Source organism: Littorina saxatilis, linkage group LG1, assembly GCF_037325665.1.
Source record: "Littorina saxatilis isolate snail1 linkage group LG1, US_GU_Lsax_2.0, whole genome shotgun sequence".
Taxonomy (NCBI): domain Eukaryota; kingdom Metazoa; phylum Mollusca; class Gastropoda; order Littorinimorpha; family Littorinidae; genus Littorina; species Littorina saxatilis.
Genome location: NC_090245.1, coordinates 52,976,752 through 53,002,981, shown reverse-complemented (window position 1 = coordinate 53,002,981; position 26,230 = coordinate 52,976,752). Strand labels below are relative to the sequence as shown.

The window sequence follows — 26,230 nt, the reverse complement described above, 5'->3', positions numbered from 1 at the left end:
AGTACATAGTTACTGTCTGTGTCTGCGTGTATGCAGTTGGGGAAGAGAGAGAGAGAGAGAGAGAGAGAGAGAGAGAGAGAGAGAGAGAGAGAGAGAGAGAGAGAGAGAGAGAGAGAGAGAGAGAGAGAGAGAGAGAGAGAGAGAGAGAGAGAGAGAGAGAGAGAGAGAGAGAGAGAGAGAGAGAGAGAGAGAGAGAGAGAGAGAGAGAGAGAGAGAGAGAGAGAGAGAGAGAGAGAGAGAGAGAGAGAGAGAGAGAGAGAGAGAGAGAGAGAGAGAGAGAGAGAGAGAGAGAGAGAGAGAGAGAGAGAGAGAGAGAGAGAGAGAGAGAGAGAGAGAGAGAGAGAGAGAGAGAGAGAGAGAGAGAGAGAGAGAGAGAGAGAGAGAGAGAGAGAGAGAGAGAGAGAGAGAGAGAGAGAGAGAAGGGTGGCAATCACAATACGAAAAGTACATTTGAATCTTCTGAATCTTTATTTTTGTCCTTTGTTCACAAATAAAAAAAACTACTTAACATAAAAAAAAGCATCTGTTTCCCTTCTTGATTCCATAAAAAGAATAATGCTATTTCATAAAGGCATATAAAGAATATAACATGACTGGCCCTTTATGAGTTAAAAAGTGCTGCCTGGTATAAATAATCTTTACCGTGGCCTTAAGAGATTAATATTAATGACTAATACTTCCGACAAGAAGAGATCGACATTTTAGGCCATAAAAAACATTCCTTGAAATAAGCCTCCACAAAACAAACAAAAAACCACTGAATTAATAAACACTACACCAAAATTAAGACCATTCTGCAAGACTTTTTTGGAAAGAAAACAGAAACTGTCAACTACAAATCTCATTGTGATCTCTTTACATCAGGGGACCATGTCGCCATTAAAATATGGCCTCTTAATTTAAAAACTCAGATGAGCTACTGGTGAATTAGTGTCACTGTAATTAGGACAGCATGTTACAAAAATGTAAAGAAAAAAAAAAGCATTAGACAAGGGCTGATTTATCCATTCCAGATTTCTTATGAAATTTGTTTTAACAGAAATGTGTCCCCGAATTCCATGTTAGACTGCAGTTCATTTTAAAAATGTTCATATAAAATATAAAACAAAAGCAATACAGCACAGCTCTTGGCTGAAGATATGCCAGGAATGCTCATACATGTATAAGTAAAATCCTGTAAACATCTGGAGAGAAAAAAAACCCAAGAAAGTCAACCATGCCAAGTTAATTAACGAAAGTGTTTAAAGTCCATGATATCTCCTTTGACAAAATTCCAAGACAAAAAGCATTCATCAGCTGGTGTGTGATAAACCTAGAAATAACCAATTTCTGCTAGGAATAATGAAACAACTCTGTGGACAGATGCTGATGAAAAAAAGAAAGAGAAAAAAAAACATGAGAAAGTACTAACAATACCGTGGATTAGATATAGTAAAACTATAGAATATCTTAAAAGAAAAGAAACAAGTCGCGTAAGGCGAAAATACAACATTTAGTCAAGTAGCTGTCGAACTCACAGAATGAAACTGAACGCAATGCAACGCAGCAAGACCGTATACTCGTAGCATCGTCAGTCCACCGCTCACGGCATAGGCAGTGAAATTGACAAGAAGAGCGGGGTAGTAGTTGCGCTAAGAAGGATAGCACGCTTTTCTGTACCTCTCTTTGTTTTAACTTTCTGAGCGTGTTTTTAATCCAAACATATCATATCTATATATTTTTGGAATCAGGAACCGACAAGGAATAAGATGAAAGTGTTTTTAAATTGATTTCGAAAAAAAAATTTTGATAATAATTTTTATATATTTAATTTTCAGAGCTTGTTTTTAATCCGAATATAACATATTTATATGTTTTTGGAATCAGCAAATGATGGAGAATAAGATAAACGTAAATTTGGATCGTTTTATAAATTTTTATTTTTTTTTACAATTTTCAGATTTTTAATGACCAAAGTCATTAATTAATTTTTAAGCCACCAAGCTGAAATGCAATACCGAACCCCGGGCTTCGTCGAAGAGTACTTGACCAAAATTTCAACCAATTTGGTTGAAAAATGAGGGCGTGACAGTGCCGCCTCAACTTTCACGAAAAGCCGGATATGACGTCATCAAAGTTTGTTTGTTTGTTTGTTTATTTGTTGCTTAACGTCCAGCCGACTACGCAGAGCCATATCAGGACGAGGAAGGGGGGGATGAAGGGGGCCACTTGTCAAGCGATTCCTGTTTACAAATGCACTAACCCATTACTTGTGTCCCAGCAGGCTTTAGTAAAACTAAATTAATACCTACTGGAAGATTACCAGTTTCCAGTATGTTAAAATAGGCTTAACCTATCTACTGCTGGACTTACATCAGAACACTAACAGATTAAACTATACATGAATCGCGAGACAAGCGGCAAGAGAAGAGATTTTTGGAAAAAATACAGGTGAATGAGCAAGAAGGCAGAAAAAAGAAAAGAATTCACGAAGAAAAAGAGAGCATGACAGGAAAGAGGAACCAAAAATCTACCTAACAGCAAACTAGAAAGCTCCTGCGGTTCCAAAAACAGGAGGGACCTTTAATTTCATAACCGCAGTGCCCCACTGCGGGACGTCATCAAAGACATTTATCCAAAAAATGAAAAAAAAACGTTCGGGGATTTCATACCCAGGAACTCTCATGTCAAATTTCATAAAGATCGGTCCAGTAGTTTAGTCTGAATCGCTCTACACACACACACACACGCACACACGCACGCACGCACACACGCACGCACACACGCACATACACCACGACCCTCGTTTCGATTCCCCCTCGATGTTAAAATATTTAGTCAAAACTTGACTAAATATAAAAAGAGAGGCATAAATGTGTTTCAAGCTCTCTTATAACGTCTCATTTTTGTCTTTGGTTCTGATTCTAATGCCCTTTTGAATTGTTGCATATGCAACTGATAATTAAAAACAACAACTTCATTTGAGATGTCCACTTCCAATTCAGGTAGTGCAAAAATGTCCCTTGATACAGACTAAAATCTTAAAAGGCCTTCAGTTTGAGAATTTTTAAGCTATCAAGATACCCCAAGTAGAGCAATTAGCTATCATCAAGATCAAGCAGCACCTGTATTCTTTCAAGGTCAAGGCCCCATCAGACATTAAAACTGGCAAGTTTTCCTTGTTTACCTTGACAGATACCTGATACACAATCTTCAAACACCACTGTCACATCTGACAAGGAAGCAAATCGTTTACAATCTGGGTTTTTTCCATTTCAGTAGCACTCACAATGCTGAAGGTGTAACCAAAAAGGTTAATAAAATCACCAGTTTCAAAAAATAATCGTGTGACCCAGAAATCGTTGTTTTTTCCCTACTTTTTTTCTGTGATGGTTTTTGAAGTCATATTCACATAGCAAATCACTTGTCCCAAAATGTTATTACTATCCCTCTTTTCAGGTCAGACTACTATCAGAAACAGGTCAACAGTTATCTGCAGAATGCAATATCAACTAGGCTACATCAACTGAACCTAACACAACAAACAAGGTTCTACCCAAGACGTCTGTCATTGCCTAGTGGTGTTCTCCCATTAGCAAATAAAGAGTCTGATATGATAGAAGGTTGTTCTTTTGGTGTGTGATTTCAATGTTACGTACATCACAGGAACATACACTTGTCCTCCATTGTGTACAGCCAAGACAAATCTTGTACTGTTCTATAAAATAACAAAAATTATGGAAAAATGTGTACTTTTCTTGATCAAACATTCAGAACACTAGGGGAGGGGGATAGCTTGATGCTGCCCATAATACATTCTCTATGAAATTTCTTCAATTCTAAAGGCTGTGAAAAAATCATTTGTATACATGTCATGAGTTACCTAGTGCAAACCAAACAAAACCAGTGAAACATCCAGTTTAACGAAAGCACATCAGAATCTGTTGCAAATGCATGTCACTTCATTACAGTACAAAGAAGGAAAATATACAGAGTGACAATTAACTTGTCTGTCAAATAAAACAACTTGCAATAAAACTATCTGATAGCAACACTGAAAAAAAAATTGAAAAAAAATCGCACAAGATGTACACTAACGAAAAATGTACACCCCCTAAATGAAAGTAAATACATTCACATCATAAGATCAGAACAAAAACAGACACGATCAAAAACACGATCATGTTCTCTGAGAGAACATATGATACACTGACAGAACATATGATACATGATACACCTACAAAACGCCAGTCTTTTCAGCTGCAGAAGCAAGCTAGTGATTTTATGGCAAGACACCAAAACACACAAATAAACAGTTGGTTATTGATTTTAAATACCACTGCAAGAGGATCAAAAACAAATGCGAGAAAAGCAGGTCAAGGAATAACTTCCTTTTTACATTTAGTCAAGTTTTGACTAAATGTTTTAACATAGAGGGGGAATCGAGACGAGGGTCGTGGTGTATGTGTGTGTATGTGTGTGTGTGTGTGTGTGTGTCTGTCTGTGCGTGTGTGTAGAGCGATTCAGACCAAACTACTGGACCGATCTTTATGAAATTTGACATGAGAGTTCCTGGGAATGATATCCCCGGATGTTTTTTTCTTTTTTTCGATAAATACTTTTGATGACGTCATATCCGGCTTTTTGTAAAAGTTGAGGCGGCACTGTCACACCCTCATTTTTCAATCAAATTTGGTCATTAAAAATCTGAAAATTGTAATTAAAATTATTTTTTTATAAAACGATCCAAAATTACTTTTATTTTATTCTTCATCATATTCTGATTCCAAAAACATATAAATATGTTATATTTGGATTAAAAACAAGCTCTGAAAATTAAAAATATAAAAATTATGATCAAAATTAAATTTTTGAAATCAACTTAAAAACACTTTCATCTTATTCCTTGTCGGTTCCTGATTCCAAAAACATATAGATATGATATGTTTGGATTAAAAACACGCTCAGAAAGTTAAAACGAAGAGAGGTACAGTAAAGCGTGCTATGAAGCACAGCACAACCGCTACCGCACCAAACAGGCTCCTCACTTTCACTGCCTTTTGCACTAGCGGCGGACTACGTTCAGTTTCATTCTGTGAGTTCCACAGCTTGACTAAATGTAGTCATTTCGCCTTACGCGACTTGTTTTCTTTTAAAGTAAAAACTGATAACCTGAAATAAAATTTAAAGTTGTTAAAAGCGTCAAAAGCATCAGCTCTGATAACCAGCAAGCTAGTACTTTACCATTAATACAGCATCTACATGAAATAAATAGGCGTCTTTTACAAGAACACTATTCCATAAAACTCAAGCAGGACACAAGAACAAGCACAGAAAGTTGGCGTTTGTACATTCAGCTTCAGCTCCTAGAGGAGTACAAATGTGGATTGCTACTCCCTGTAGTGTGTGTGTGTATACATGTGTGTGTGTGTACCTACATGTGCATGTGTAGGTGTGTGTACACAAGTGTGCGTGGGTGTGCCTGCATGCAAATGTGTGTGAGTGTGTATTTGAGAGTGTACATGTGTGTGTACACAAGTGTGTGTGTGTGTACACAAGTGTGCGTGGGTGTCTTTCTTTCTTTATTTGGTGTTTAACGTCGTTTTCAACCATTCAAGGTTATATCGCGACGGGGGAAGGGGGGAGATGGGATAGGGGAAAGGGGGGAGATGGGATAGAGCCACTTGTTAATTGTTTCTTGTTCACAAAAGCACTAATCAAAAAATTGCTCCAGGGGCTTGCAACGTAGTACAATATATGACCTTACTGGGAGAATGCAAGTTTCCAGTACAAAGGACGTAACATTTCTTACATACTGCTTGACTAAAATCTTTACAAACATTGACTATATTTTATACAAGAAACACTTAACAAGGGTAAAAGGAGAAACAGAACCTGTTAGTCGCCTCTTACGACATGCTGGTTAGCATCGGGTAAATTCTTTCTCGTCCCAACCAATATGGGACTCCCCCTAACCCGCGGGGGGTGTGCGTGGGTGTGCCAGCAAGCAGATGTGAGTGCATGTGTGCGCACATCAATCCAACCACCATTACCAATTCTAGTCGGGCTTGATGACTATGTTCTGCTGAAAAAGCAGGCACAAAAAAGAAACTACCCCATTACTCAGGTCACAGAGAGTAACCTAACCAATTCTGTCATTACTGCTCTCTTTATTAACTTGAAATTGCCCCCATGTGGAGTTAGACAGACCACACTGGAATTTAGTACAGTATTAGCACCTATTGGATATGATAAACCCAGGAAACTGCAGATACAGGGGAAACACTGTTCACATCAGACAAGGTTGGATGATTCATTTTCTCAATCAAAAGATCTAATTAAATTTGCATAATAAAGTTCTTTTCTGTCAAGAATGATGGCAATCGGATATGGTCAAATGGACAAAAGCTACGATGAGCTCAGAGCAGTCAAGCCCTTTCTTGACTTTATTTTGTGAAGAATAAAAGCTTGGTCTTGGCTTTTTTCAGTTTCAACAACTGCTACATGTATTTTAATGAAGTATGAGCCAAAGGCAGAGAACCTCTTTCTTGGCTTGACTCTCTGAAGAATGACTACCGTAAAGGGGTAGAAGCCCTTGGTCACATGGACAACGCTTCAAAGCAAAGCTCTTTCTTTAGTCGTTGGCTTCCATTTCAGCCAGGAAAGATAAAAACTCTCATCTGACTCATGTGTTAAAAGATCGTTTGCCGGTCCAGCCAGCTAGCTGGACTTTTATCTGGTATTTTGACAAAATGCAAACTTTTGCATCACGCGCCCGATTCATGTACAATGTACATGCATGTACAAATTGATTTCCAGACCTGCCAGCTAGAATCAAAGTTGTCATTTTCTGTGGTCTTCATCATATAATTAAGAAATTATTCTCTTCTTGGAGCTGTTCCATCTTCTCAACTCAATCATCAAGAAGAAAATATTCCATCAGCAACAAGAAAGACATAATTCTTCATCAAGTTGTGGAATGAATTCAATAACATAAGGAACCTTTCCACAAAACCTTCTCCTCCTACATGTAATTAATCTCAAGATGCGCTCCTGAGCACTTCACCATTGTGAAATAAAATATTTACTGATGTTAGAATACAATTGTAAAACATTGTGCCAAACTTGCAGACAGGTACAGGCAAACTTATGTGTGACATCAATGTCTAATTCGATTAATTCCTCCACCTGAATATGTCAAAACATTCTGTAATTCAGTGACATGTTCCTTGTGGCAGAAGGAAAGTTTGTTTTCTAATCAATGTCTTGGAATGTCAGCTCCGAGGAGCCACTGCCTGTTGAAACAACCACCAACAACCATATTGTCTAGGGCTGACATAAATTCAATATTACGCTGTCTTCAAAACACTGCCTAATAATGACAAAACAGTGTGTCTTAATTCAAGTTTTTCTCTATCTCACCTGCAAGTCTGACATACTTGCACAATCAATAAAATCATTATGGAAGACCAAACAGTTATGCAGACATGAACACAGACAAATACATAGACAGACAGATGCACTGACAGGCAAACTCTTCCCTGCACAACTTTTCTTGTACTTCAATAGGGTTCCGGTAATATCAGGTATGGGAATTAAAAAAAAAGGCTGAAAAATGTTAAGTACGTGTCAAGTTGACTCCGCGAAGCGCCAAGCTGATGACGCGAAGTGGCTAGCCTTTCTAGGGGGGTCCTAGAACAAATATTACACAGTCCCATTCCCCCCATTCTTTCTTTCTTTCTTTATTTGGTGTTTAACGTCGTTTTCAACCATTCAAGGTTATATCGCGACGGGGAAAGGGGGGAGATGGGATAGGGGAAAGGGGGGAGATGGGATAGAGCCACTTGTTAATTGTTTCTTGTTCACAAAAGCACTAATCAAAAAATTGCTCCAGGGGCTTGCAACGTAGTATAATATATGACCTTACTGGGAGAATGCAAGTTTCCAGTACAAAGGACTTAACATTTCTTACATACTGCTTGACTAAAATCTTTACAAACATTGACTATATTCTATACAAGAAACACTAAACAAGGGTAAAAGGAGAAACAGAACCGTTAGTCGCCTCTTACGACATGCTGGGTAGCATCGGGTAAATTCTTTCTCGTCCCAACCAATATGGGACTCCCCCTAACCCGCGGGGGGTATTCCCCCCATCTCCAAGCCCCTGTCACATACAACATACATACAGTTTCTCGAATTTTTCTCTCAAAAGAACCCAAATGGTGCAATTAGGTGTCATCTGAGCTCCAAGTTTGCCATTAAATTCAGGTTTTTTTTAGAAAGAAAGAGTTTTTAGAACCAATTTTGTTCGGCGGACACTTTTGCTTTTTCAGCGGAGCAAAAAAAATGTCGGCGGACAATTCCCATGCCTGAATATGTGTAAGGCCTAAAAAAAAATAGGTGTGGTTACGGTAACCCGACCTACCCTATTTTTAGGGGCCGACCCTATAACTTTTTATTATATTTGTCAACAACAACAAAAAAACAAACAAACAAAAAACGCAATGAAAGCGAAATCGCCCGAGTCGCACACTTATTTTCCTGTCAAGTAGGTTTAATTTGTACACATTAGAAAAAAAAGTTAAGAAAAAAAAAAGTGATTGCCTACCTTCCTACCCTATTTTTTTGGGCTATGTTACCGTAACCACACCATTTTTTTTTTTGTGCCTAACTAAAACATTAAGATCCCATGAAACAAGTCCTAACAAGACAACAAACTCTGCTACTTATAACCTTATAATCTAAACTGTACGTTTTGCTCAAGATGGGACAAGTTTGCTGTCAAAGTCAGCATGCAACATGTGTTCAGTATATTTCATAATGTTTAAATTTACTTATTTTCTTTCAAAACGTGTAACCTTCAGACACACTTTTAACATAAACAACTTACAACAAAATTTGTTTTGAGAGACGTCTTGTGTCTTTTTAGATACCCTACATATAGACGAATGGTTACAATAAGCATATAATCACAGGCACTAACGTTCATAATGCTAGTGCAAAGACATACAAACTTCTCTTTCAACCTTCTTTTGACAAACACATTACAAACAAAAGACTCACAGACACAGATAATCACACACATATATATCTGCACATTCAGACCAACAGAAAACCAATACTGATAAAAAATTGAACAAACAACTAACAAGCAAAACCATACACACGCAAGTCAATTCCTAAATACAAATCACCTGTACCTTAGCCCTGAGGAATACCCGAACACGCACATAAAAGAAGATAAGAATTTAGAGCTAAAAATATCTCAACAGTTTAAAAACAAGCTAATCCATTTTTTAATAAAAACTGAGAGACATGACTTCAAATTTCATTCTCGAACAGTATCAACGTTGCAATCATAGCACACCTTACGCAACCTGGCTTTACTGATAGGTGTCATTGTTGCATGCATCGTTCAAACTCATTTCTATGGACCATCCGCACTGCAGTTACTCACACCCTACATGTAATGCCTCAATGGCAGTACCAAGCCCAGACAAATCCATCTGTAGTTGTAGTTATTCAAACAATCGTTCAAACTCATTTCTATGAACCATCTGCACTGCAGTTACTAACACGTTACATGTAACGCCTAAATGGCAGTACCAAGCCCAAACAAATCCATCTGTAGTTGTAGTTATTCAAACAACACCCGTGAAAAGTTTATCAAGAGACATGGACATCTTCAAAATGCAAAGACAACCGTCACATCTGCAGCAAACAATGTACACTCTTCTCATGTACACATCATTAAGAACAGGTTTTTAACGATGCCTATCAATAATAATTGTGCATTTTAAAAAGACCACTCAGTATAGGATACAGTCATCATAACAAATTCAACAGAATACACGCTTAAAGCCAAAGCCAAGAGTGACACATAATCATGGTTAACAAGAAACTTTCTTTCTTTATTTGGTGTTTAACGTCGTTTTCAACCATGAAGGTTAAACAAGAAACTGATAAGACCAACACCAAGCAAGGTCTAACAGTAACATGTCATTTCTGTAAGTACACGTCTGCAACTGTTTAAGAATAGCACAGTGAGGTCCATAAAATACTCTTGGAAACAAAATGGCTTAAAAACACAGTTATGGAAATTACTGTTACAGGTATGAATGAGCACCCCCTTAATTCAAACATTGTGAAAACGACCAAATGTTTATCACAGTCACTCCAACAAAGAAGCTTATGAATAGGAGGAGACAATACTAAAGAAAAGAAAAAAAACTTCATTCACATAGCACACAACCTAGTCCCAAAACATTCAAAGCTTAAAATGATTAAAAATAGATAATGACATTTTAGGTTCACTCTAATCATCGTGTAGTGTAGCAAGAACAGCAGCGCCCAAATCTCTTACATGAAAAAGGGGGATAACATCAGACTCATTTAGTAAACAAACAGATGTTGCAACCATGAGGCATTCTGTTGTTCTTACAATCAATGCAAAACTATTTAAACCTGAAATAGTCTGAAAAAATGAGTGACAAATTTCAACTTCAGAAATATTTCATCTGTTCAGAACATCGTCATAATCCAACACATTCCATTCTAAGTAACTGCCTGTTACTAATCACACTTATAGGTTATGTAACAGATTTCATGTTTAAACCAAACCCATCAGTGCATTCAACAATATCAAGAACCACAAAACACATAACGAATACATTCCCAGAAATCAAAACTACAAAACAAGATGCTGCATTCATCGCCGAACCAAGGGAAGTTCAACATGTGCTACGGTATATAGCAAGAAAGTCTCATCATCACTGCTGCCAATGTCAAAACAGGCTGTGCCATTCCTTAGTTTCTGGTGTAACAGGTTGTATTTGAGCATGTGACAGGGGCTTGGAGATGGGGGGAATGGGACGGTGTGAATTGAAACAGAAAGAAAACTAAAGGAATATTATTTGTGTTTAATGTCAGAGCTAAACTGTGGATTAATATCTTCAATCTTTGTCTTATAAACAATTACAAACTTCCAATAAACAATCCTTCCACACTTAGGAAAACAATCATTCCAAGAGACAATCACGCAACAAGTGAATTAACAGACAGACAAACAAACAAACAACCAAGCAAACAAATGCAAAGAGAAAGAGTAAAGGACAAAAGCAAATCATGAAGCATCACCGGCATATTAAAATTGAACTCTGATCCAAGTACTACACCAAACCATACTCGGTCAGATGCATGATTTCAGAAGAAAGTCTCATCTGCAGCAGCAAAACCAAACTCCACCGCAATGATACATCACATCAAAACCCATCCCCCACATAAAAAGCAGGAAAAAGCATGGAAATGAAAAGCCAGCTTCTCAAGAGAGAGAGAGAGAGAGAGAGAGGGGTTTGGTTTATTAAGTAAGAAATAAAAGTCTCTGCCATGCTCATAGAAATCAATCTATAACAGGACTCAAATCTTAATAGCAATGCCAGATGAATACATTTTTTGAAACAAATAAACAAACACCAATAAGCTCATTCAACACTCAACGAACATGAAAATTCAGACGTACACTGTAACAAACCCAATTATGTCAGCACACTTCTGAAGTCAAATTCGCATTTCAAAGCTTAAATGGACCAGGGGAGATAACACAGAAAACAAATCATTCAAACGCTCTCCCCATTGGACTTTGATGTGACATGTGAGTAATAATAATAATAATAATAAATAACTTTTCTATAGAGCGAGTCCCATCAATTGGCTCCAGGCGCTTTACAAATTCATTATAGAATAAACTAGCACAAATCAACAAGCATACAAAGCATACATTTAACTGAGTACATTCTTGATAAAAAAAAACCATTACATTGCAACTCCCAGTCCCACTCCTATTTCGTGTCAGCTTGCTTCATTACATCTTTCCCTCCCATTCCTCTCTGTCTCTCTCTCTCTTTCACACAAACATACACAGCAAAAAAATTAAACAACGGCTATCTCTTGTTACCAAATAAATTGTCTCTGAAGTTCAGTAGACTTCCACTATATCGCGGTCTTTGGGGTCCAAAGATTTGAGATCGCGATATATCTGATTCGCGAAACATTGGGTGAGGGTGAGGGTGAGGGGGGGTCCGCAGCCACAAAAAAAATTTTTATTTTTATTTTAGAATGTCTAATGTCTTGGTTTTAACATGTGAACAAGTATTTGAATTAGATGAATACTGTCCGAGTTTTTCTTGGTGTTGTATGAGAGGCCGGGGTATAGTGTAACCTGGTACACGTCTGTCTGTTTTCTGTTAGTTCTAGTTGGAGTTGATATGCACCAGTTGTTCCCCCCCCCCCCTCTCTCTCTCTCTGTCTTGGCGCCTCATTCAACTGTACTATTCTTGTTCTCAATAAGCAGTTACTGGTGCCTAGGTGTCAGTTTGTAGCTGAAAAAACACCTGGCCAGAGCAATTAAATGGACACAAGTCGTAAATCGGCATGCTTGACTGCACAGCAGACAATAAACGATGGTCAACCACTAACCATGTTGCCTAAGGGGTGTCATGTTTGACTGATGTGCGATGGGGTGTGAAGTTTGAGGCATGCTGTACAAGTCCACAAGAGAAAATGTGCTTCTTTACAAAGCAAAACTGGAACGGCAGACACATCCCCCCCCCCCTTTTTTATTTTTTTAAAAATTATTTGTTTTAAGGTTGGTCCTGTTGTTTTCGGGGTCCAAGAGCGATATAGCCGAATTCGCGATTTAGTGGACCGCGATTTAGTGGAAGTCCCCTGTACTCATAAAACATTGCAGCAAAGACAAGAAAGGTACATGCACATACATGTACTCGCTAACATACATACAAAGACGTACACACAAACATATTTACCAGTACCTTCACCACTATGAAATTCAACGTTTGTTCTGCACAACTACTGCCACACAAGACTGAAGTACAAGTCCCCCCTTTTACGTAATGAACAAAAGCTACTGTAAGTAGTTTCCCTTTATGCATACACACCACAATTCAAAATAAGAAGTAAGTACATGTATTACACTAAAAGTGAAAATCTCATGGACTCCATCTCTTTTTGGTAGTAAAAGTTCTGCTGCAGCATGTGTGACAAACTCAACAAGATGCTAATTTACGCTTCTCAACAGCTTCAGGATTTTGTAATAAAGACTCCCAAAGATTTGGTAAACATTCTATAAGTAGATCAATCAATGTATGGTGTGTCATTTCTGGCAGCACAAAACATTTCCCCCCCAACAAAAAAAACCTTACTTTGCTGCACTTATCCAACCTAGCAAGTAAAGCTTGATTATGTTTTATAATCTTTCAGGGAAAACAACAACAGAAAATTGCACGCAAGTGGCAGTGGCTGTCATGTCATACTCATCAATTCAAACACATACATGAATCATATTCACACACTCAAAATAAGGATATATGTACATTGCATGCATGAAAAAAGACACCCACCCACACACAGAGAGAACACAGAGAAAGAGAAGGGAAGGAGAAAGCAACAACTTATTCTAAAAGTCCACCTTTGATTTTCAAACTGCCTTTCTCACCTATAGAGTTTCTAGCAGAGACAGTGAGTACATACTGGCAATTGAGAGAAGGACAGAAATACATTTAAATATACAACAGGCGATGAAGACACCAACTACATGTAATTTAACTAGCAGTAAACCAAACCAAGGAAAGAAAGCGCAAAACATAAAAAAAGACTAAAAAACAGGCCACCTCCGCAGGGAAATAGCTCAGTCGGTAGCGGCGCTGGTTTCAAAACCAGTTGTCGCTATCGGCGTGAGTTTGATCTCCACGTTCGACGAGGGATTCATTTCCCAGTCAACTCTGTGCAGACTCTCTTCGGTGTCCGAACACCCCTGTGTGTACGCATGTACACGATAAAGAACCAAAGTTCAGTGAAAGTCTCAGGGCTTGGATACAAGCATGCAGGAAAAATAAAATAAAATGGGGAGCACTGTACTGTATGGCAGCTCGCTTTCCCCAGTGAGAAAGCAGCCCGAATGTCCATGAGGGTAACCTCATTGGACTATACGTAATCTTATCCTTATGCAGCAAAGACAACCCATGGCTTGAACTCTTCATGGTTGAACAAGCCAACAGCATATATAGTAATTAGTATTAGTAAACACGGTATGTGGATGTGCTTTGAAAAAAAAATCAATATTTCCACAGCATGTTCAAATGACTATCATGATGATTTTAAAAACAAAAACAAATTAAAATGATTGCCATAATTTGCCTGCAAACACATACAAACATTAGTATACATGCGCATACACAAACTCGCTAAAACATGGCCCAAGAACAATCAGCATGGGCCAGTAAAGTAACACCTGTTATCCTTTTAGCTACAAATTCATTATTAATTAAACAGCACACACAATCAAATAATACTTGAAATCATTAAAGTCAACATCTGCAAAATGACAAGGCTACAATGTTAAAAAATAAAATAAAAAAAAGAGAGTAATACAGGGGACTTCCACTAAATCACGTTCCATTAAACCGCGAATTCGGCTATATCGTGAAGACCTCTTGGACCCCGAAAAAAAAAGGGCCAACCTTAAAAAAAAAAATTTTTTTTTTTGGGGGGGGGGGGGGGGGGGGGGGTGTAGCAGAGACTGTAGAGTGGACAGCGAACTAACCTTCTGGCAGACCCTCCTCCTTCACATTACACTGGCAAATATGCTGTACTATATTTTGCCCTTGTTTTTGGACTGGGGTTGTCAATTGCAGAGGGTAAGAGTGAGTGTGTTTGCAACAGCAGAGGTGAGTGGCTGTTGTTGTCTTTCTCATACAACACCAAAAAAAACTCAGACATTATTCATCCATTTTAAATTCTTGTTCACATGTTAAAACCAAGACATAACACCGACTACAAAATAAATAAAGTTTTTTTTTGTTGGGGGGGTTCTTGTGTGCCGCGGACACCCCCTTCACCAAAAGTATCGCGAATTGGATATATCGCGATCTCAAATCTTTGGACCCCAAAGACCGCGATATAGTGGAAGTCGACTGTACAAGCAACTTGGCATTTCACATAACTCACCCAAGAATTTCAATGGCTGAACAAAAGCAATGACCATTCACACAAACAAGCCATGTATACCAAAAGGAGACATTTTTGATTCTCATTTAAAAGATGGCTATAACCACAAAGTATTTCACAAGGAAGGAGAGTCATCAAAATCAGAGTGACTACACACAAACAATATCATACAATATAGACACATTGTTTTCAGCTATACAATGAAACGCATTTGTCAGGCAAATAATATATGCCCCATCTGTAACTCGCTCACATGCATTCAAGTCTCTCTATCTCTGTTTCTCGCTAAATCAATGGTAAATGAAATCGCTCAGAGAACTGATTCAGCGACAGCAAACTTTCATCAGCTAGCTCATCATCAATATTCCCTGAAGTCCCTTTCCTTTCCAACGCAGATTTGTTTCAAACTCCAGCACAAAATAGAAGTCAGCAATCAGTTCAACTCTCTTTCTTTCTCTCAATGCTGAGTCCCCCTCAGCTTAAAAAAAAACCACACATAAATGTACAACATTTTGTAATTAATTCCATTTCCAGGGCAATAGGAGTTAAAAGTCAGTTAAAACATTTAAAAAAATCTCTCTTCCTTTCACCCCCATGGAAGTCATGAATCAGCTGTCTTTCTCTCACTCTTTCTCACTCAAACCCTCTCTCAGAAAATCATCCGTCTCACAGCACATCACACACACACTCTTTCTTAATGTAAAACACTAGCTGTGACCTGTTCATAATTAAAGTTTAAACAGCAGATTTCAAGTCAGAAAAAGAAAATACTGCAGAATTTGTAAGTGAAAGTAAGAACTGCTTCTCCCTTTCCCTTGATTAAATAGTGTATTAACTTTTTAACTCTTACCAGTTCACAAGTTTTCAAGCCTTAAACTGTGTACGTTCAGCAAAGTGACACAGCATTTTTAGCAATGATTTAAACATTTTATTCAATTAAACAAATAATTTTAGGAAGCTGTATGTTCTTACTATTTTTCAAATACCAAATGTTATATTGTAGACCTAATCCTTAAATATAATCACTGCTAAAAACACAGATTCCCTGGACGTATTAAATGATATTGTGCAATTGTGAATGGCATTGTGAATTGTGCACTTATAAGCGTTAAACAAAAGTCCTCCCTTTTCTTTTTTATAACAAATAAAACGCATAATAAATGATGATGAAAAATTCTGTTGCAACAAATTAAAACTTTTTGGTTTACCTCATTCTATACCAGCAACAGGACAACCTGTAGCATTTATCAAACTGGTTACATTTAAAGTAAAATCCCAAAACATCTAAATAAGTTAATTCTGAGCCAAAGCATTTTAACATCCACCTAAACCTCACAAATGCACACATGCACTTACTCTCAAATTCAGCCTCACTTCAAACTCCAAATTCACACACTTTCATTCAAATTTACAGCATCATCGCATCCCAGACCAACGTACTTGACATGAAGCAGCAAAAGCCGATAAAACTTTCAGCAGACATGGGATAAAATAAAGCTTTTGATCGATCACTCATCCACCATCCTCACACATACTGTCAGCACTAGCACCAACCGTCAAAGTACAGTGTGTCTAGTGTGTATCTGTTGCAGTATCAAAGCTCACACTCAACAATGCCAGTAGATTGGATTACTAAACGCTTCTTTACATGATTAAATGTCCTCACACAAAGTGCAATTTTTGTCACTTTGTGTTGACATCGGTCACCTTCAAATACACGGCAAACTCTGGAGATGTGGTAGTTTATAGCTGCACGATTCAATGACTGAACACATTCCCACCACCTCTCACAACAACCCCACAAGCAGTGAAGAATCTCAAATGAGACTGGCAATCACGTCTGAAAATCGAAATATTTTGCAAACTGCTCCGTACCCTCCCCAATGCCATCCCCTCCTCATTGCCATGTTGAAAAGTCCAACTGTTTGCAGGTGTTTAGTCGCAAGGAACTGTCCATAAAGTGACTAGGAATTAGTTCCCATGCCACTAACAGTAACACCTTCACTCAGGAGGGAGACAAAAAGTGTGTCAGCATTAAGGACTGTTCTCCTCATCCAGCCCCTACGGAGCTGACGTCTTACACCACACAAATCTCACCAGACTTTGTACAAACAGATGCACTCTACAAAAGCCAGCTCTCCGTGCTAAGCAGCAGCAGTAGGGTCTAACACCACAAAGAACTTGTGCGAGAAGGGAGAGCTGTACTCGATGCCCTGCCTGGAGAAAATGCCGCTAGGGAATCCAACGTCACACAAATATTGCTGGCCGCACGATGCAGGGAGGGCAAGGGGGAGAACCAGACCCAGCGACCAGGTGGCATTCATGGCGGCGCCCTGCTGAGGGGGGTCGAGCGCCAAGCAACGTGCACGCTGTCCCTGAGCCCACACCACTGCACCCTGGAACCACGACTGTCCTCGAAGGTGAATGTGTTCGTGATTGTCTAGTGCGTTCACCACCAAGTCTACCGCCCCCTTGGGAAGATCTGCAAAGTCAGAAACAATAGATCAGCAACCTTTATCATTCTTGGGAGATTTCGAAAGACACTTACATTTTGCTGGGGATGAATTCAAAGTGTATACATGCCTGTTTGTTTATAAACGTACATGTTGATTTTGCAACATCTGAATCTATTATCCAAGTTCCAACACTTCATACTGTAACCATAATATAAACTCTGTTTGCACTTCAACAGTTCATATCATATTTTGCAACATCTGTATCTATTATCCCACACTTCATATGGTAACCATAACATTTACTATATTCACTTTTAACCTTGCTTGAATCAAGGTCTTTTATAACTATTCAAGAATTCCATTCAGTGAGTTCAAAATGAAAATGTTAAACCTGTCATAGTTTAATGTTCATAGTGATGTAATTATACAGGACTCAATACTTTCTTCTTTTTCATCACCACTTTTATGGCCATCCTATTAATCATACGCCTTGATCATAAGTAGGTGGGCATGGGAGAGTTCTTACAAAATAGCCCCATGAAAACAGATTATCATACCAGAACAACAAAACACCCTCCTTTGATCATATATATATATATCAGAGTGCGGATCTCGGCTGAAGTTTCAATATTCAAAATAGACCAGACTTTTTGTAATGGTTTCTTCCAAACGACAAAGAAAATCTTGGAAAACTGACACAAGAGGATTAACGCATCAGACCTGCTCTGTAAAAGCCCCACAAAGCAGTGTAAGAACAATATAGTGTACAAAAAGTTGTTTTTTTCATAACAGCGCTGTGCACACCCGGTGTAGCCAAAATCGGTTTCTGTGACGGACCAACGTCCAATACCCGCAGTGGGATCTCAGATTCACATTGAAGAGGAGACCGTGCTACAAACCTTTGGTGGCTGTTGTGCGGGTGGCAGTGGTTAACTCCAGCAGCTTGAGTTCGATTTCCAGCGCAGGGTTCATGCGCATGAAAGACGGGGAAAAAACCACCACCTTGGCCCCGTGGTTTGCCAGGTGTCGTGCACAGTTGACTCCCAGCGCCCCCTGCAGGTGAGGACCACACAAAACCACAACTGTCGGCCGCTGATGATCGTTAGTTGGAACCCACCTGAAAAGCAGGAGTTAAGAACAATGAGCATGAATTTGAGCGGCAAAATCTCCTCTAGTTCTAGAGAGGGTGAAAAGCTGTGCAGAAAATGTTTTAAAATGAACATTTTTCCTCTGGCTAAAACTCGTTATCTAGAGAGGCTAAAACTCCTGTACTTCTAGCTGAACTTCTACAGAGGGTGAAGAAGTGTGCAGCAATGAAACATTCCACTTTGGCTTTAACACCTCTATTTCTGGAGAGGGTAGTAAGATGGACAGCAAGTGATTTAACATGAAGCATTTCACTCTGACTAAAACTCCTCTATTGCAAGAGAGGCTGAAAAATGCATAGCAATTATTTAAAATGAATTTTTTTTATCGGGTTAAAACTCCTCTACTTCTAGAGTGGGTGAACATGTGTGCAACAAGTGATTTTAAGCAAAGCATTTTATTCTGGCAAAAACTCTTCCTATTTTCAATATGAAAATGCCGACCAAGACTGTTCAATTTCAGGATGACTACTTCACCACAATAACACGACAAACTAGAAAGATTAAATAAGGACTACCGCTCTTCTACTATTTTAGGATTTGCGCCCTATAACTACCCTTATCATCATTATTATTTAAGTTATTGAGACATCCCAGTGCACTAAGGGATTTATAGAGCAAATCGAGAAAATTCATTATTGAACGAAGCGCATAGCGCCAAGTTCAATAATTATTTTCGAGATTTGCTCTATAAATCACTTGGTGCACTGGGATTGTTTCAATAACGATATTGTCAGTACCGCCATAGAAAAAAGAAGATTCCAAACGCACATTTTGCTTGTGCATTTGAATAGGCATAACTGTGTGGTCAGGTCGTGTTAGATCTACTTTTGTGTGGGGTGTCTCAAGTGTGTCGTGCTTTCGTCACACGCATTTTAATTTCTGTTGGTAAATTCCAGTGTAGCGTTTAAGCTGAACAGTGATGATCTTTCAGAGAGACCTCATTTGAACTCGGAGAAAGGACTGTGCTCTTCGTTATTTGCGATTCAAAACCTCCAGTCGAGCTTAGACGGATTGGCTGTGCGGAGCGACTCCCCTTGAATTGACTACCCCCCGAAGGACTCGACGGTTAGCACATTTTCAAAATAAATGTGGCATATTTCTCGTGTTGTATCTTCACTCATCAGGGAGTCTGATACTAAATATGAACGGTAAGAATGCTCTGAACCCTACACGTATTATATCCCCAGCGGTTTTTTGTTCACATTTGCCCAACATGTTAACTTGCTGAGCGGGGTTTATGTCGTCTGCTAGGCTAGGGCAATCGAACCACTGCAGTCTGCACGCATGAGGCAGGCTGGTAATAAGTCTTATATATGGTAAGAACATTCTGAACCCTACACGTTTTCGATTCCGATTGTTGTTGCCTTGAAATAATAATTCGGAAACCATTCATTTACTGAACTGATGCAGTCGTATTTCAGTGTAGTCTGCTACGTATGACAGAGTCGATCGAGTCAGTCTTCCAAATGCTGTGTTTTCTGTTAGCCGCTGGGAATTGTATACTAACTCATCATTTGGTAATGTGGATGATAAGCTACATGCCACTAACACGTACGGCATATGAGAAGAATCTATGCAAGTCGGCGAAAATGAGATGGAACACAGCGGCTTCTATTTTTAGATCAGTGGCACTGTGGCACAGGCACATGCAATCTGTCAGAAAAAAAACCACTTCTGCTTTAATTGAGAAGCAGGGAATTTATGGTCATTTGGTTTTGTGGAGAATATAAGCTACATGTCATTAATTAATTCTGAGGATGAGAGCACAGTCTCGCTTAGGCAAAGGGCGGAAGAATACGCTCTGTGGAAAAGTTAGCGCACTCCAAGAGTGCGCTAACAGTTTTAGCGCATCGCCATTAGCCAATCAACTGGTTCACATCAGTCATGTGACACCAGTACTTACTGACAATTATTATTATTATTCTTTGTCAACGCTGATTGTTTTAAGATTGCCATTCACAAACACTTTGGTGGTCTTCGAGACCCGAGGCGACAGCAGCTGTTTTTGTGTGTGTGCATACACATCTCACTTATTCCTCGCACCGCTTTCAACTGCTAGACTGACAGAAAGGCTTACCTGCAGTTTCCTCCCAAGAGCTGCATGGCCATCTCCGCTGCTGAGCGCCCAAACTGCTCAATCAGTCGCTCAGTGGTGAACCCAAACTGCTCCGCTGATTCCATCACTCGACTGCGAAGGTCTTGACTAATGCTAGGAACCACCAACCCTGTGTCTGAAAACAAAAAAGACTTGGTCACTCTCGTACGACATGAGCAATATCATCTCTATTATTTCCACAAATTAACTGATCTTTCAGAAACACCCCACCTTCGCTGTGCTATTACAGTTTTAAAGATGACAGTTTAGTGAAGAAAAATCATCCAAACAAAGCAAACATCCTACACGGTGCTAATTAAGATGACAGTTAAGTGAAGAAAAAAAACCACAAGCAAACAACCAAAAGTAACTCTGTGATCACATAATACTGCTGAATGCACTTGTCTACAATAAATTGTAAATTCTGTTAAAAGTTCAAACAACATTTAGCCAATTACGGTAAGTTTCACGATAGACAAGCCAGAAAAACAAAGACAGTCCCATTTTTTCAAACCTCGAACCAAGCAATTCACTATCCCCGTCTTCACCCTCCTTCCCAGTCCAGAGGAACACCCCTTTTAAGACTCCCTCCCCCTTGAGATGAGAGTGGAAAAGAAGAGAAGGTAAAAGAAGAGATTAAAAAAAAAAAATTAAAAAAAATAAAAAATAGGACTCCCTCCCTTTTAAGACCCTGTTTTCTCAGATTGTCTGTTCATAACCTCTGTAAATGTAACCCCATTTTAAGACTCCCCCCTTTTTAAGACCTGATTTTCTCAGTTTGTGGAGGTCTTAAAAGGGGGGTTCCACTGTGCCCCAACCTGAGACCGACCTGTGTTATACTCCACACTGCATCCCCCTGGCACTCGGATCTGTCGCATGTCAGTTGGTTGCGAGGGCAGAACGTTTTCATCGTGACGGTACTTGCTGGGCTTTTTCTCCATCGGTCGCTCGTCATTGAAGCCGTTCTCAATCTTCTCAAACTCGGCCTGCTTGTCGAACATGAGGTTGGATTTCTCAAAGTCAAACTCCCCCTCCCCTTTGATGCATTCGGTGGGGAGACTGAAAGCCGCATGGCACTGGTTGTTGTTCCGTCGCCCCTCAATCTTCTTTGGCGTTGTCACCTTTCTTGGTCGAACCTCACCTCTTTTGCTGCTGTCTGCAAGTTATGCCGATTAACTTAAACAGCATGAAAGCAGTGCAAAACAAAAAAACAGACATATGATGGAAAAATTAATTTGCATGAAAACACTGTTAGCAATCAATAATTTGCTGTGAGGAGTTAAAGTTATACATAAGGGGCCATTTTGGAAAGTTCTCTGACGATTTGGACCTTAAAATGTCAAAGGGACATTTGCTGTACTGTCAGTGTATATTTTAGAAACACCTGCTATGGTTTGCTCAAAATTGCTCCAAAACTATGCCAAATAATCCAATGAATTTTAATTAGCAAGCGGTTTGCTTCGCCCAGCTCTCCTGTGTCAGGAGTCCAGACTTCCATTCGTCGTCATACTTTATTTAGTTTTCATAGATACCCTAATCGTCAAAGCAGCTTAAAACCGTTGGATTGAGGAAGTCAAACCTATACTCTAGCAAACACATGCACATTCCATGCAACACAGGGCTAAAATGCTTTGCATTAATTACATAAACAAACACACTGTCCGTTGGAGAATATCAACGTCTGAAAAGACTACCAAACACAGCATTTGGATTTGAAAAATAGAACGCTCAAACACTAATTTTAAGAGTAAGACCTTCCTCGTGCGTGTTGTCCTCTATTCAACACCCAAAACAAACTCTGTAGCTCTCGGCTCAATTTCAAATCTGTATCTCTAGGAACACTCAGGGGCGAAGACTAATCAATGTGTTCCGATATCATCAGTCCTATCACTTACATAACAAATTACCACCAACTAGGCGGGAATTCAAAGGGTCAACAACAACTGCAGCATTACAAACAAATGAGTCAAACATCTCAACTCTCATCCTTCCACTAAAGGTTTCGAAACAGAAGATGACAGATCTTCAATTGTGAATAAAGCAGAACAAAATAAATGATAAGGCACCTGAATTTTTGCGTGACCTAAACTCTTTCTCTGGTGATTGTGTGTTGTTGCGTTCCCCCGGCGGGGAACTCCGTCCCTGCTTGCTGTTTCTGCCGCTGCCATTGTCCGCGCGGAACTTCGCAGGGCTAACGCGACTGGTGAAGTTACCAGTGAAGTGCTTACCAACGCCAACATTATTTCCATTTCCCACCACCACCGTTGGTATGGAGGCTGCATGCACAATCTTCACTGGTGACGGACATTTGGGTAACACAGCCTTCTTGGTTTCTTCGGAGAGAACCATGGGAACTGTCTGAAGATTGACAATGTCATCAGCCTCTTCGCGACTCCGGATGATCTGAAGATCCGCAATGTCCTGTGCCCTGAACGAATGAAGAGAGTGAAAAGACATATTGAATTCATCATCGGGCTGACTGAGTGATAGCAATGCAAAAAGGCATAACCTTAACAGACAGCTTCTTCCATTAGTTCCAGTACACTGAAAAGTATTCAAATCATAGTCAAAACACAATACGTATTTAATAATAAACTTCTTCACAAGACAAAGCTAAATTTTACTGGTAAGGTGGTATCTTGATACATTAGCTAATCAGTACGATTCAAACTACTAACTAATCACTTGGTTTAGCTAATTATCCTATTTTATAACATCACATACCGTAGCTTTATGATTTTAAATTCAATGTTTTTTAGCCCATACATTTGAGAAAATTCATGCACACAATCATGCTAATTAGCTCACAACACACACTTTTCACCACTTACTGAATAATGACTTTATCCACCTGACACTTTTTACCATTTTGGTATGGTTTATTAAGTGTGACTGTCTGCTCATGTTCGTTGATGTTTATCACCTGCCCCTGGAAGTGACCCAGCGAGCTCCCACAGTGAACAGACACCACACATCCGACCCACTCTTTGCTCATCTGCACAGCAACAGAAAAATGTAAAATGAGCTGTAAAATTGCTAAAAATCCAAGCTCCTGGCAATGTCTCATAATATTTACAATGACATATATATGCATACTGTAAATGTAATCTTACACGGCGATGACACAAAATGTCATGTATCTCCAAGTTTCCTCAACAAAGAAAACAGCCCCCAAAGAACACTACCCGTCCATGTTTCCTTGCCTGTCTAAACTAAAGGGAGTTTAGAGCCATGATGCATAATAATCTCATCAAAGATTTTATGTTCCAGTTGAGATTTGGGGGGGCCGGTTCAAAAGCTCTGGCATCTGTCCTAACATTTTTGAGTGGTCTGTTTGTCAAAGGCAGTCGGCTGTCAGATTGCATATTACCCCTGCAGACAGGGTTGCCTGCCTCAGACACAGGTGGCCTGTCCACTTCAAGTTCAAAGGGATTAAGAAAATTGCTTCACTCAAAGGGAGACTGTTTGCAGCTGGACACGGCTGGTGCACACCAGTCCTTTTAGTTTAAAGAATAATGAAATGACGCAAAACACAAATCGATCAGAAAGATGAACTACAAACACTAGACTGGACAATGACAACAGCTTTACTCTATAATTGGTGATTGCTCACCCTGTCACACTGTCACTAAGTGATTTCACACACTGGTTGGTTTGCTAATGTGCTCAATCAGTAAGTGACTTGGAATAAAATGACAATGCATTTTGTGTGTGTGGTACTTTAAGTTTAACAACCTTCAGTTGTTGTGGCTCCTCAGCCGACAAAGACTGAAAGAGCCACTCTGTAAGTGTAATTGATTATCACGGTATATATGTCTTTGTTTGAAGATTTGCACATCACGTCCATTATAAGATGTTTGGTGGCTTGTTGACAGACCAGCTTTTTTGTTGGTCCAAGGGGACCGTATCGTCTTTTGTTTCATCTTTATCGACCAAGGCCGAAGGCCGCGGTTGATAAATATGAGACAAAAGGCGATATGCTCCCCGAGGACCAACAACAAAATGCTGGTCTGACAACAAGCCACCAAACATCGTTTTTGTCATCATTTTGGTTGTGCAACAAAATGCACAAAAACCCACAGGGAGACGAATTTTTAGAATCCAACTCCGGGCCACAAAGCATCGTCACAGTAGCACGAGATAACACATCAAACTTGTATGTGACGTCACACGTAGCTTGTTGACGCTTTTCTTCCAGTCTGAAAATGTACAGAGCTGCGATCATACCTGTGATTTCAGTAAGTGTTGAGCATATTTCTTTACTTTTAAGTGTTTATGACTTTTCGTTGTGGATTTTGCGATTACAGAGATAAGTTGCAAATTGACCATGAGTCGCCGCGGTAATTATCAACATTGATTGGGTCTTTGAGAGTGAATACTTACAATCGTTGTCCTCGGAAACGAAAATCCAAAGCCGCGATGGTTCCACACATCAAACAATCAGCCTGATTGGCTTTTACTTTGACAATCCACGTTTCACCTGAAAGCTCAAACCCATTCACCACCTCGAGTTATTGCATGGGAAACATGAGATTTATTTCCCAGGTGTTTGTGAATGAAAACTCGTGAAAATGATGACAAATGATTTTATTTTACGTGTAAGACTTCAAATATCGCATCATTCAAACGAGAGGGACTGCGTGCGAAAGAATGCGGGACCTTCAACATCCAAGAAATTGGATCCGGTCCCCCACGGGAAGAAGAAGAAGAAGAAGAAGAAAACGGATGTTGCACGCCAGGATTACTAGCACTTTCTTCGGCAGCAAAATTGAATCCATGACAGCTTTACAAGGGGTCACAATCTAAATATAAGTTCGTATTAAAACTGTGGACAGTAAACAACAGAAATGTCCCAACCTTGTGCAAGTTGTGGATTATTTCACAAGATTCGTCATTCGAGCAACGCGACCCCAATCCCATCAAATCACAAATATGTCATTGTTTCTTTGGCATTCTGAGGTTTACACCGGAAATTAATAAAGATACATTTGTTAACAACAGCGTTAAAACGGTAGTCAGCTTACCTTCGCTTAGCTGTCGTGATCTCGATCAAAAGAATTCTCTTTATTTGAGGAAAAAGACAGTGCAGCGAATGGTACTTTATTTCCCAACCAAAACAAGCTTGTCTCGTTTTCACTTCGACCTTGACCCCTATTTTAATCATCTAAGGGATGTAACAAATCTTACCAGAGAAAGTTTAAGTTACCTCCCATGGTATTATGGACCACTGATCTTTAAAATTGAATTTTATTCCTTCCATCCTGTCCTCCTGTGACAGAGTGATTATTTGTCTTTTGTAATTATTGTGTATGTTAAATGTAATGTTATTATTGTAGACTAATGGTTTGCTTGTTTAACACACACACACACACACACGGCACACACACACACACACACACACACACACACACACACACACACACACACACACACTTACTCACTCAGTGTTGTTGTAATAGTCAGGGAAACAAGTTAGATTACTCTTGTATGTAGTTTTTATAGTTTTAAGCCCTATGCCTATGGCAATA

At 39.3% G+C, this 26,230-nt stretch overlaps 1 protein-coding gene and 1 long non-coding RNA gene across 2 annotated transcripts; both read right to left on the bottom strand.

Annotated features, from left to right (window-relative positions):
* Nucleotides 1-449: 449 nt before the first annotated feature.
* On the bottom strand, nucleotides 450-14,510 carry LOC138973751 (uncharacterized). The gene is made up of 2 exons (XR_011458141.1): nucleotides 5,981-14,510; nucleotides 450-5,461 (listed from the first exon to the last, which is right to left on the bottom strand). It is a non-coding gene; the product is annotated as an uncharacterized lncRNA (long non-coding RNA).
* A 43-nt stretch (nucleotides 14,511-14,553) lies between these two features.
* LOC138973738 (enhancer of mRNA-decapping protein 3-like) lies at nucleotides 14,554-25,845 on the bottom strand. The gene is made up of 7 exons (XM_070346461.1): nucleotides 25,727-25,845; nucleotides 23,534-23,697; nucleotides 22,769-23,130; nucleotides 21,532-21,858; nucleotides 20,685-20,838; nucleotides 18,359-18,576; nucleotides 14,554-17,485 (listed from the first exon to the last, which is right to left on the bottom strand). The coding sequence occupies exons 2-7, from the start codon at nucleotides 23,695-23,697 to the stop codon at nucleotides 17,148-17,150; spliced, it is 1,563 nt and encodes a 520-aa protein (XP_070202562.1). The 5' UTR covers nucleotides 25,727-25,845; the 3' UTR covers nucleotides 14,554-17,147.
* Between the last annotated feature and the right edge of the window lie 385 nt (nucleotides 25,846-26,230).